The sequence below is a fragment of the Panicum virgatum genome, chromosome 4N (genome assembly GCF_016808335.1).
Source record: "Panicum virgatum strain AP13 chromosome 4N, P.virgatum_v5, whole genome shotgun sequence".
In the NCBI taxonomy this organism is placed as follows: domain Eukaryota; kingdom Viridiplantae; phylum Streptophyta; class Magnoliopsida; order Poales; family Poaceae; genus Panicum; species Panicum virgatum.
Window position 1 is genome coordinate 44,864,708 of NC_053148.1, and position 11,916 is coordinate 44,876,623.

Genomic DNA, 11,916 nt, shown 5'->3' on the forward strand with positions numbered 1-11,916 from the left:
ATGAATCACATTTGAGCAATCCGAGAGATCACCCAAGGAACTTACAAATTTCTTTTCAAAAACTTTATAAAACCTCCAGATTGACGGTTGAACAAAGGAGTGGTAAGTGGTACTCTACAAGCCGTTCTGACCCTCAACCGCCAAAGATGAGAATGATGCTATAAGCCCCACAGGAGTAAGGTAAAATGTGCGAACAAGGCCATCTTATTCAGAATCTTATTCAGAATAAAGGTAAGAACACTCGGTTGTGCCTTGGGCATAAGTCAGGAATGCGACATTGTAGCAACTCCTGATCAATAACCTAAGTCTAAAACTTTGCTCGGGACGAGCAAAGGGCTAGCTTGGGGGAGTTGTTGACGGTGCTTAAGTGCCATTTTCACTCATCAACTATACTCAATAATAAAGGAAAATTGCATGCCTTACTCGCATATTTGTATTACTAACCTTGCTCCACAGTTGTTTTCGAGTTTTGTACATTTTAGATGAGCAGAAGCGGAATAAGACGAAAACACGCAGCAGACACCATACAACTACGCAGAATATCGCGTCCGGCGTCACCCACTTACAAGGAGGGCCCATTTGGCAGAGCAAACGGGTGCGCCACGCATAATGCATACAAAGAAAGATACCAGGGCCCACATATCAGCCTGCCAGAGAAGGATAAGGACAAGAGGCGGCCTGGTGGGTCCGGCCGACCCCCTGGCTCGGCCGAACCTGGCCGGCCTCCCGTCCAGGTGCATTTCGAGGAGGAGTCGGCCCCAAGTCTCCTGATTACCTTCCATACGTGCATTTGGCGGGAAACTTCGACGGATTGTTTCCTCTAGTTCACCCCGATTATTAAGATCATGGATCCAAAATTTGCACTCACTGCCCTTGATATCCCCCTTTAGCATGATCCCATGCGCTGCATCATGACCAAACCTCGCCATATGGGTCATCTGGAAAAAATTTCCAGCTTGGCATCTGTTCCAGCGGTGTCCTTGAACTGGTATAAATCGACAGAAACACCACCTACAGCAAAACGGCCAGCTGCAGAGCGTCCTCGACATGCACTCCGGAGTTGTCTTCTGCATTTGTCGACAATTTCACATTCTCGTCCCTGCCAAAAAATGTTTACTTTACACACTATACCAAGTTTTAGTAGTAGGCGAAGATTCAACAATTATATACTTCCATGCCAAAATATATAGTGAGCATAAATTTGCCAAACTTTACCAGGAAATTGTATGCACACCCCAGTTATCCTCACAACTATATATACAGCTACATTTCAAATGGAAGCCAATATTGTGTACAGCCTGGGCAATGCCACAAACAAACCATGTGCATATTTGCACAAGTATAAACTCAAAGGTCAACCTCGGTCAAGCTTTCAGTAGCATAATAGGCCTAGTATTTTCTATATAAAGGAATTATACAAGTTTCATAGTTATGCCATGGTACCCTAAAGCATCCATCTATATTCAATTCAATTAAACTGAACAGAAATATCCTCAAGATTTGAGCATCCAAACAACCACCCGGAACAGTTCGTAAAGAATTAGTAGTGGGGAGAGTTATGAACAGAATAACATGAGATCAACCAAACTTTGCAGAGGGTAGTTAGAGCAACTCCAATAAACTAGTTAAAATTTTTAGCTAAATAACTAGCTTAAAAATTAGATAAATAAATAAAAAGCTAGCCAAAGGATGGGAGATCCAACAGTCTCTCTATCTATACCTCCCTCCACTCAAAAAAACATATCTGACGCGTGGAGCCCACTGTCATCCCTCTCCCTCCTCTTCCTTCCCCTTCTTGTTCCTCCGGAGGCGCCGAGCGGGACGAGCTCCGCGGCAGCAGCCCGTGCGCACGCAGGGTTTTTTCCCAACCGGTAACCCCAAACCGGAGCACTCCGGTTCCGGTAAACCGGACCGGTTTGACTGGTTACTGGTAGAAACCGGTCAAATTCAAATTTGAATTCAAAAAACTCAGTTCAACCGGTTCGTACCGGTATACCGGTCGGTTAGACCGGTTTACCGGCCGGTTTGACCGGTTTGAATTCAAATCCAAATTTAAAGTCGCATGTGTAACTGGTTTGGACCGGTATACCGGCCGGTTTGACCGGTTTATCAAGTGGGCCTTAATGGGCCGTCTCATTTTTTTTCTTTTTCTTTTTTGTTTTAACTTTAAATGCCTGAAAAGTATGTTAAACGAATGATTTTTTGAGAAAATTTGACACCATTAGATTCGTCGCACCTTGAAGTATTTTTAGAAATTTTTCATTTTTTTGAATTCAAATTTGAATTTTAAATTTGGACCGGTTTGGTACCGGCCCAAACCGGACCGGTTCCCACCGGTAAGGGAAACCTGCGCGCCCGCACGCGCGCCACCGACACCCCGGGGACGTCCGACGCGTCCACCGTCACCCCCGCCGCCGCGCAGTACACCAACACCCCCGCCGCCGACACATCCGCCACTACCCCCGCCTGCCGCCGGAGCTCCGCCTGCCCGGCCGCCTCCGACTCCCTCCTCCGGCCAGCCTGCGGAACGGCACCAGCTGCCGTCCGCCCAGTGCCACCGCCGCTGTGCACAACCTAACTGACACCGGCCACCTTCAGTTCTACCCCACCCTCAGGTCGATCCATTGGCTACAACTGCCGACTCCTCTCCCTCAGACGCAGGCGTCCGCGTCGGCCCTCCCCCATCACCCTGTTCCCCCGGATCGACGCGAGGGCGAGGGCGAGGGCGAGGCGCGGCGCGGCTGACGGCTGGGCGCCTCCACGCCTGGGCGTGCGCCGCAGCGGGCCAGTCCGCGAGGCGGCATTGTCGGGCAGCCGGGCACTGCGCGCCTCCAAGGGACCGAGCCCCTCAGCCTCTTGGCCCTTGCGCCGGCAGGGTCGCCAGGCGCCACCACCCGTGGGCGGCGGCGCGGATTCAGCACCGCAGCACCGTCGATTTGCCGTTCAGGGCAGTGGGCTGCTGGCGATTGGGATTCGGGAATTTGGGTGAGGAGTGACTGCCAATTTCAGCATTTCTGATTCTATATGAAGATTGGTTCTGTTAGTTGATTTGTGTGTATATAGCTTCCCTTTAGATATTAGAGCTTTTGCTTTGCAAAACGATGTAGTTGATTTGAAGACTTTGTGGGATAGAGTAGCAAAGACGAGGAAGGTAGAGTTAGGCTCCACCTGTGTTTTCAAGGCGTCGCCTAGGCGTCGCCTAGGCGACAAGGCGGTGGCGGCTCGCCTTGCTTAAGGTCTCGCCTTAGCCCGCCTAGGCGTCGCCTAGGCGATAAGGCGGTGGTGGATTGCCTCGCCTCGCCTTACCGCTTTAAAAACATAGGGCTCCACATCAAGTCCGCAGCCGGTTACTGACGAGAGTGAAAATCTAGTTACTCTTGTTGTTTAGCATAAATGTGTAGAGATGAACCATCTTCTTTCCGCACATAAACTCGTTCTTACTAATGCGTAGAGATAAAAGGTTTAGAGAAGTGGGAAGTCGTGCTGATGTTTGTTAGAATAAAGATTCTCCTCAGATATAATGTTGTTTACCAGTTTCTCAAACTGGTGCTAGTATTTCCAGTGGCAACTGCTAGTGTTGAGAAAGGCTCTCATCAATGAATTATTTGAAGAATAAATTGAGAAATGACATGGGAATCACTACTTGAATGATTGCTTGGCCACCTTGGTAACATTTATTGAACTTAAGTTCTTTTTGCAAGTCAAGGATACTGATATCACCAATCACATCCAAGCATGAAGGAACAAAGTTAATGTTAGATTGTAATTTTCTTTTAAGTTTTGTAGTTTCCCTTTGTTTCACGAATATCTGAGATATCAGATATGAACAACTTAAACCTTTAATTGTCACTTTGTCAGTAGTGTTTGTGAACTTTTTCCTTACTTTTGGTTAGGACCTTCTTTTGTTGGGAGTGGGGATACCCACCTTTGAAATCCTGACTGCCCTACTGGTGGAACCAAACATGGTTCTCCCCCAACGAACCACAGAATTGGCGGATGGTAATGATGCCCAAAGCTTCGTACAGAAGCTTCAGCTTAGCGTCTCCAAGGGCCTTCCTCATGCGGTGCCGGTGCCAGCACTGAGAATAGAAGAGCATGAGCTGGTAGGAATTCCATTGCTTCGCAATATAACTGTGCAGTTTTGTACTACACCTCGTCAAGTTGATTAACATTTGCTCATGCTGTCCTTGTGCCTGCTGCAGGTTAAGGATATTTTCCAGGTGATCCAAGGTTTTGAGACATCCTTGCTCTATTGGGACAGTAATGTGCCTGGGTACCGTGAGAAAGCAGGGATATATGTGATGCACCTGTCTCTGACAGGCCTCAGGTCCGTGCTGAGTCCACTTCTGTATGCGTCGACATGCTTGAAGGAAGTGGAGCTCTTTGTTGGGAAGGTTAGGATGCGCCCTCACGGGATCCCGACTTTGGATGCGTTTGCTAGCTCAATTGATTCTTGGCTTACGGTGAGTTTGCATTGCAGGATGTGCATAGATTTGTTGAGATGAATTTTGTGTCATCTAAGTAGATGGTATTTATCCAATTCAAAATTCCAATGACTGTTGTCATGTTAACATCAGAGGCTCCGTGACGCAGCTTTGAAGGAGGAAGAGCAGCTATTTATTTCGGTCAACAGAACTGTAACGCTACTGGGATTAACTGATTCTATGTCAAGGTCATACTTCACCATGATACTTTGCTAACTTACTTCCTCAAATTTCATTTGTATGTTTTTGGAGCTTTGTATATAAGTTTGTAGTGTTCTACGAAACTAATGAGTAGTTAACTTTAAGCGATTAAATAATAACTGATTTTAGAGAGATCAGCAATTATGTGTAATGTGTGCTGGTGACAATTTACATGTTGAACTTAGTACATGAGTTTCTTATGTTCTACATAGCACTTGACAGATTTAATTTGTAGCCATCAGTCACTCATTATATAAAATCTTTTGCAGTTTATGTTCTGGAGCAGAACATTTGTCTCAAGTTGTGCATGGAGTTGTGCCAGATGGCTTTTGGAATTCTGGTGCACTCATGGCATCTAGTGAAGTTTCAGTTCATATTCTCAACCATCTCTTCAAGAAGTTAAATGAAGTCTGTCTTGTGGAAGATGGCGAGGTTACAACAAGAACCAGTTGTCTCAATATCTGGGGATTTTTGCTCATTATTATAATGCTCCTAATTTGAATTTTTAATCCCTATAAATTTCAGGGCGAGCCATATCATATGGTGCTCGTGATATTCGCTGGAAGCTTGCTACCTTATCTTCAGTGTCTTGACTCCTGGCTTTATGATGGTATCCTTGATGACCCTTATGAAGAGGTACTGAAGAAACAGTCCTTTATTGCTTGTTTTTATATATTTCATAGGCATTCATGTAACTATGTTAAACACTACAAAACTAGCATGTCTGGTTTGATTGACATACTACCTAAATCCAAACATAAATTATGAGAGAAGTTCATGATTATGTCGTGTGCCTTGAAGAATTCAACAAAAGCATAGTATATGGTTATTTACTTTTGTTCCTTGGGTGGGCTGGAAGAGATCCTGATCTTGTTCCATTTGTATCTTGAAATTCACCCTTTCCAAATTTTTGTCTGAATAAGGTGCTATTTGCATGCCCAGTTCTTCACAGTATAAGGTCATTGCTCTTTGATGTCTGACACGTATCATATCTTTACCCTATTTATTAGTCATTTTAACTGTCTATTTATATCATGCAGTTCTACATTACCTTGATTATTACCAGTTTAACATAATCCTGTAGTTTCCTTCTTGATATAATGATGCACAGTTCTCCTGCGTGTTCCAGAAAAAAAAATTTATCCTGTAGAGATTTGGTGATGAATGTTGTTTAGTTTTTCTGATGTGTACCTTGATTTTTAAAGGCAAGTTTTGTAATTCAGCCATTTCTGTGTTCTCTAGATGTTCTTTTTTGCAAATAGTGAAGTTACCATAGATCAGCCAGCATTCTGGGAAATGAGTTATATGCTCAGAATAAGAGATTCAAGAGCTGACGGTTCAACAAATTCAACTGATAATGAATCTATCAGGAAAAAAGAATCAAGCAGCCAGGAATCAACTACTGCAGGAGCTTGCATAAAAGTGAACGATCAAGGTTGTGTGGATATATTATGCCCCATATTCTTGAAAGATATTGCAAGGGCTATTGTATCTGCCGGAAAATCCTTTCAACTTGTTCAACATGTTCAAGATGTGCGTCGAATTCAAACCCATAAAGAAAAATATGCTTCCAATCTTTATCAGAGTACTAATTGCAGTAGTCAACAAAAATTCTTGCCAGATAACTCAGGTTTAAGAATCCAAGATGGTCATCCAAGAAGTGAAGATACTCTTGAAAAATCCACAAGTCAGTTCGGAAATGATTCTCGTGAAATGGGGCTCTTAACCTTGTCTGAGATTTTTTTGATATGCCTATCTGGTCTCTTAGAAAACGGTGACCATGTTTATAAATACTTAAGAAGACTGCATGCTGATAGTGTTCCAAATAACAAAGCTTTTGTGGAAAGTGAGAGCAACATCGAAGAAACAAAGGATATATGTGCAGAGAGCAGCACTGAGAAGACTTGGGTAAAGCTCCTTAAAAATGCTACGTCAGGAAGGAAATATGATGGTATTGAGAAGACCATATCCAGAAACGCTGTTATGGATAAGCCAATATTTGTCCCTGGTGACCCACAAGATGCATCCTCCAATGCAGTAGAAGCAGGGCACTACACTTTATCTTGTTATGAAAATCCAACCATCACTGCTTGCAGAGAAGTGCTACTGTGGAATCCAAATTCTTGGAGTGAACTGAATATCTCTGAAAATTTCCATCTACCTTCACTGAATGATGGGAATATGCGAAGAGCTATCTTTGCTGATGCACATTCTTCAGGAACTAGCACCATTGGTGATACACAGCCTACATCCTCTTTCCCCAGACTAGATGGCACTGATTATAAGTTTGGTTTCCAATTCAGTGATTTGGACTATGTCCGACAAGAAGATGACAGAAGGACCTTGGAGGTGCTTTATGCATTTCCTACTCTTCTTCCTTGTGCAAATGTAAGACTTGCTTCTAAACTATAGTTTGCTATTTGTATTTCCTAGTTATATCTCTAATCACATTCCCTTCAGGAAAATGTCCCGCTGTCGGAGATCTTACCAATGCAGAAAGATAGTACTCTAGCGTCAAGAGTTCTGAAGTTTATTCAGAATATGAGTTTGAAAGATCCTCTTCAGCCAGTGTGTATAATCCAAGAATGCCTTTCCCAATGCGCAAAGAGACAGGTCTGCTTAAAAGTTATATTATGTTCATTTTCTTGTTTATCCATATTATAAAGGGTTTCTGCTTTTCTTCCCCTTTCAGGTGGATCACATTGGCAAGCAAATCCTGTCCAAGCTAATGGGTGAATGGAGATTAATGGATGAACTGTTTGTGTTACGTACTATTTATTTGCTAGGATCAGGTGTGTCATCATTCAATTTAGGAAACCCCCAAAAAACTGCTTACTTGTGTTTCCCTCAAACTGCAGAAAGTGAGTAATTAAATGAAATTGATTCTACTAATCTACTTGAGCCTTCAGGTGACATGCTGCAGCAGTTTCTGATAACAATTTTCGATAAGCTAGATAGAGGAAGTTCCTGGGATGATGATTTTGAATTGAATAATTTGTTGCAGGTGATTTATGTGCACATTTACTGTCTTGTTGATATTTAGGCTTCATCAGTGAAGTTTTCTTATGTTAATTCTTTCATGCAGGAGTCCATAAGAAACTCAGCGGACAAAATGCTCTTGACAGCACCGGATTCTTTGGTTGTTTCATTGGCAACAAACAACAGTGACGAAGGTGCATCAACTTCCAAAAAAGGCTGTGCAGTTGGTTTTGGCATCGATGCTCTTGACATGCTTAATTTTACATATAAGGTATGCACCAATGAGAAAAAGCTTTGTCTGTATTCTTGCTGTGTTTTTATGTATTTTTGTAATGGCAGGTGTCTTGGCCTCTGGATTTAATTGTTAATACAGATGCACTGAAGAAGTATAATAAGGTAATGTCTTACTTTCTACTGCAAGTATCAGGTAGGGTGCATATGTACTAATGGCTTTGGTCATTCTGCTGTTATCTAGGTTATGGGATTCTTACTGAAGGTCAAGCGGGCAAAGTTTGTTTTGGATGAAACACGAAAGTGGATGTGGAAGGTACTGATCCATATGATTGTTGTATTTTTTTTTTGTTATCATCTCATAGTATCCTTCATTGTGAATTCTCTTTCGATGGAGTTGAAGAAATTATGGATTGTTATGTTGCTGGGACTTGAAAATGACAACTTAATTGCCAATAAAATCTATCCTTTTCTGTTGGCAGGCCAGAGGCAGGACTGCACATAATTTCAAGCAGCACTTAAGTGTAGCACAGAAGCTCCTCCATTTTGTCGATGCATTTCATCAATACGTCATGGACCGAGTGAGTTGAAATATGTTTTGTTCCTCCGTTTGACCACTGTATGTCTTTTACTCATGGCAATCTTTGAGTAGGTATATCATAGTGCATGGACCGAACTTTGTGATGGCATGGCATCTGCTACGACATTGGATGAAGTTATGGAAGTTCATGAGGCATATCTCTCTTCTATTCAGCGACAATGCTTTGTTGCCTCTGATAAGTTGGTAAGCATCCCTTCTAATATGAAGTAATGCATCTTTCCAATATTTAAGTTTCGATAAGAATGCTTGTTGCTTGTGTTTTTCAGTGGGCCCTAATTGCCAGTCGAGTTAAGACTATTCTTGGATTGGCTCTCGACTTTCACAATGTAGAACAGACTCTCAGTACTGGTGGGACTGCTCCAGCTGTGAGGACACGATGTGAGATGGAAATGGATCGGATTGGGAAGCAATTTGATGAGTGTGTCGTATTTCTCCTGAGGGTAGGTTTCTAAATCTATTTGCTAGATTAGTAAAATTCCATCACCTCTAATATCTACTTTAGTACTCCCCCGTTAGATTTACTTACTATGATTTTTATGTACGCTGTAGATCCTATCTTTCAAGCTCAATGTGGGTCATTTTCCCCATCTTGCGGATCTAGTTACAAGAATCAATTACAATCACTATTTCATGTCCGATAATGGGAGCTTCTCCGCCATTCCTGGGTCTCGGCAACGGTAGCAGTAGAGCAGCAAGGGCAGGGTGGGTGGTACGCTCCAATTGTGAAGAATGTATATATATTCCAGAGGTTCGTGTGTGTTCCAGAGTTATTTTTTTAGAGAGATACTAGAGTAGTTTTGTTAACCATCTCCACTTACGATGCATCTGCAGCATCAACTGTAACTATTTTTTACACAAGATTTTGATATTTGAGCGCTAACGACTTTCGTTTCCTTTGGAATAGAAGCAAGAATGTACAGCCTACTTGCACTCCTGCTTTCTTTACACAATTTTGGTTCAAACTGGAAAAAAATTCTTGTCAGACAATTGCTTTCAGAAGGCTGACATTCGTCCTTTTTTTATGGACGGCATGAAAATTTTGTTGCATTTTACTTTACAGCTAGTCCATGGTATCATCAACCGTATCTCCTAGATGTTAGGCAACTCATATAAGCAAGTACAAAAAAATCAGCATGCAAGATTTTAAGGTTTTTGCCCATGGGCTGGTCCCAGAATTTACAGAAAATTTGAACAAGAGTTGATGAAAAATATTCCCTATCAATCTATCATTGCTGCATAAGCTTAAACAAGGCATTGCTTCAAAAAGCCGCTATACCATTGCTTGCATCATTCACATTTCACAATGTGATTGACTAGATTAACCATACCTTTTTAACTGACTTAGATTTATAACCATCGGGCAAAACTGATCTATAGAAAGTAAAGGGGGGGAGGTATAACTATTGAACAAGAAAACTGAGGAACCATTCTTTATATCACTGCTATGGGGAACTATTACAATTACACAGCTCAGAAGCGAACAGCATGGGCTCGACCACACATTATTATCAATGCAATCATTAAAATTCTCAGTGCCCATTGGCAGGGCGATAGGATGGGTATCTGCTTGCTCCATTTGCCGAACTCGAGAAATCCTGCAACTGATAGGGGTAGCCACTTGTGTCTGACAAAAAGCTAGGCATGGAGAATTCAGTGTGGTTGTATGGCCATTGGTTCATCATCAGATCATCAAACTGGCCGCTGCTTGAGTATGAAGGGAGATCGAATTGTGAATAACTCCGGTCCCTCAGCCCCCTAGGAGCAGTGCTCAATGTGCTATAAAACCTAGGAGGCTCCTCCTCGAGGTATGGCTCGGATTGATCCTGATCCATCAGGTATGGCTCACCGAACAAGCCATAATCAAGGCTGCTGGCATCATTGGGCATAGAGAAATGTTGAGCGAATCCAGGTCGAAGAACCCTTCTCCTGTCGCTCTGCTCCTCGTCCAGCAAGTCATTGATGATGTCTAGGTGTGGGAACTCATCAGCGACCAGGCCTTGCGGTTCGCCAGTGCAAGCCGGCGCCCGGCATGGAGCAAGTTACGAAGGCGGTGCAGCAATGAGGAGAGGTAAAACCCTAACTTGATTGGATCGTGTTTTGGTAGAGGCCGATGGGCAAGATATATAGAAGACCCCACGACCTCGCGTCGTGATTGGATTCCAAAAAATTAGGAAATTGGTTAGACTTCCATATCTTGTAGACTTAAAAAGGCCAAGTAACCAAAAACAAAAGCAGCAAAAAGAAGCAGCACTCGCAAAGGCGAGGGACTGGATTTCGGCGAACCATTCGCGCGGTCGTCGTTGCCCGCGTATTTCGCCACGCCACGCCCGACCCGGCTTGGGCTGGTTCCGAAAAATTAGGAAACCGATATATCTCGTAGACTTAAAGGCCAAGTAACCAAAAACAGTAAAAAGGAAGCAGCAACCCCGAAGGGGGTGGATTTCGGCAGACCATCCATGCGAACATCGTGTGCCCGCGTATTTCACCACGCCACGCACGGCGAGGTGAGTGAGCACATGCGTGTGCTCTCCTTCTCTCTCCACACACATAGCTTGGAAAGGTGAAGACAACCTCCATATTTATGTTAGACACACTCCACTTCAACTAGCAAGGTGAGACTAAAATGTTGCACCACTAGCTCACTTTCTCATGCACACGCATGGATCTTTGAGATTTATTCGAAATTTGTGAAATCTTTCGTGGACCAAGCCAAAATTCCATCATTAACTACGCCTTCCCATGTCAGTTCCCGTCGCGAGAAAAAAAAACTGGAAACTGTGGCAGAGGTAGAAGTTGCAGGTGGTGGTGAGAACTGTCGCAGGCAATTAGGAGGTTTTAGGGAAGCTTTAACTGGGCCCTTTAGCTGGTTCATGTGCCCGTGTCATGGCAGCTAACAGGCGGTGCTTTGATCTCTCTCTCTCTCTCAGTTTTCACCGTTATTTGTCTAAAGCCTAAAGTAATCACCCTCTGATGTACACTTAGAGGTCCTCTTAAACCTATCAGAGCACTCCCAAACAGACCTATATTTGGTCAGAGTTACTTCCGATAACTGACAGCCAGAGAATGGTCTGGGTAAAAAGCCCCTAGGAAGTACCAGGAATACGAGAACTGGAAATGAAAAATGGTACACCATTTGGTAAGTCGAGAGTGTTATACAGCTAACTACTGGAGCGACTATGACAGAATTCGGCTGTTTACATGCGTCAGCTACCTATTGTCAAGTGCAGGACCTCACCACCTCAAGAGCACATCTATACCTCTTACCACGTCAAGCATCAGTAAAAAAATTATTAATAAGTTGAAGCAGATGTAGGTGGCTATGTATGAGCCAACGCAAGTACTTCACGTCCAGACTAAAATAAGGAAGGATTCATGGCATAATCTGTCCCATCCACATAATGTATGCATAACGGTATGCCT

At 43.3% G+C, this 11,916-nt stretch overlaps 2 protein-coding genes across 4 annotated transcripts; one reads left to right on the top strand and one right to left on the bottom strand.

The window, feature by feature from the left end:
- The first annotated feature begins 2,366 nt into the window (after window positions 1–2,366).
- Window positions 2,367–9,430, top strand: LOC120671519 (gamma-tubulin complex component 5-like). Of its 3 annotated transcripts, XM_039951873.1 has the most exons (17): window positions 2,367–2,985; window positions 3,894–4,103; window positions 4,203–4,463; window positions 4,578–4,672; window positions 4,955–5,117; window positions 5,211–5,321; window positions 5,928–7,073; window positions 7,146–7,298; window positions 7,378–7,477; window positions 7,595–7,689; window positions 7,771–7,935; window positions 8,004–8,060; window positions 8,140–8,211; window positions 8,378–8,476; window positions 8,548–8,679; window positions 8,763–8,936; window positions 9,046–9,430. In XM_039951873.1, exons 2-17 carry the CDS (start codon window positions 3,963–3,965, stop codon window positions 9,175–9,177), a joined length of 3,096 nt encoding a protein of 1,031 aa, XP_039807807.1. In that variant the 5' UTR covers window positions 2,367–2,985; window positions 3,894–3,962; the 3' UTR covers window positions 9,178–9,430. The 3 variants fall into 3 exon arrangements, with proteins under 3 accessions (XP_039807807.1, XP_039807808.1, XP_039807809.1); XM_039951874.1 differs by lacking the exons at window positions 2,367–2,985; window positions 3,894–4,103 and having other exon boundaries at window positions 4,247–4,394; window positions 4,481–4,672; XM_039951875.1 differs by lacking the exons at window positions 2,367–2,985; window positions 3,894–4,103 and having other exon boundaries at window positions 4,322–4,463; window positions 4,594–4,672.
- Window positions 9,431–9,877: 447 nt separating this feature from the next.
- LOC120670124 (TNF receptor-associated factor homolog 1b-like) lies at window positions 9,878–10,496 on the bottom strand (the record flags this gene model as incomplete). The annotated part of the gene is made up of 1 exon (XM_039950129.1): window positions 9,878–10,496. A coding segment is annotated over one exon (471 nt), but the record flags the coding sequence as incomplete, so codon positions are not given.
- Window positions 10,497–11,916: the final 1,420 nt, after the last annotated feature.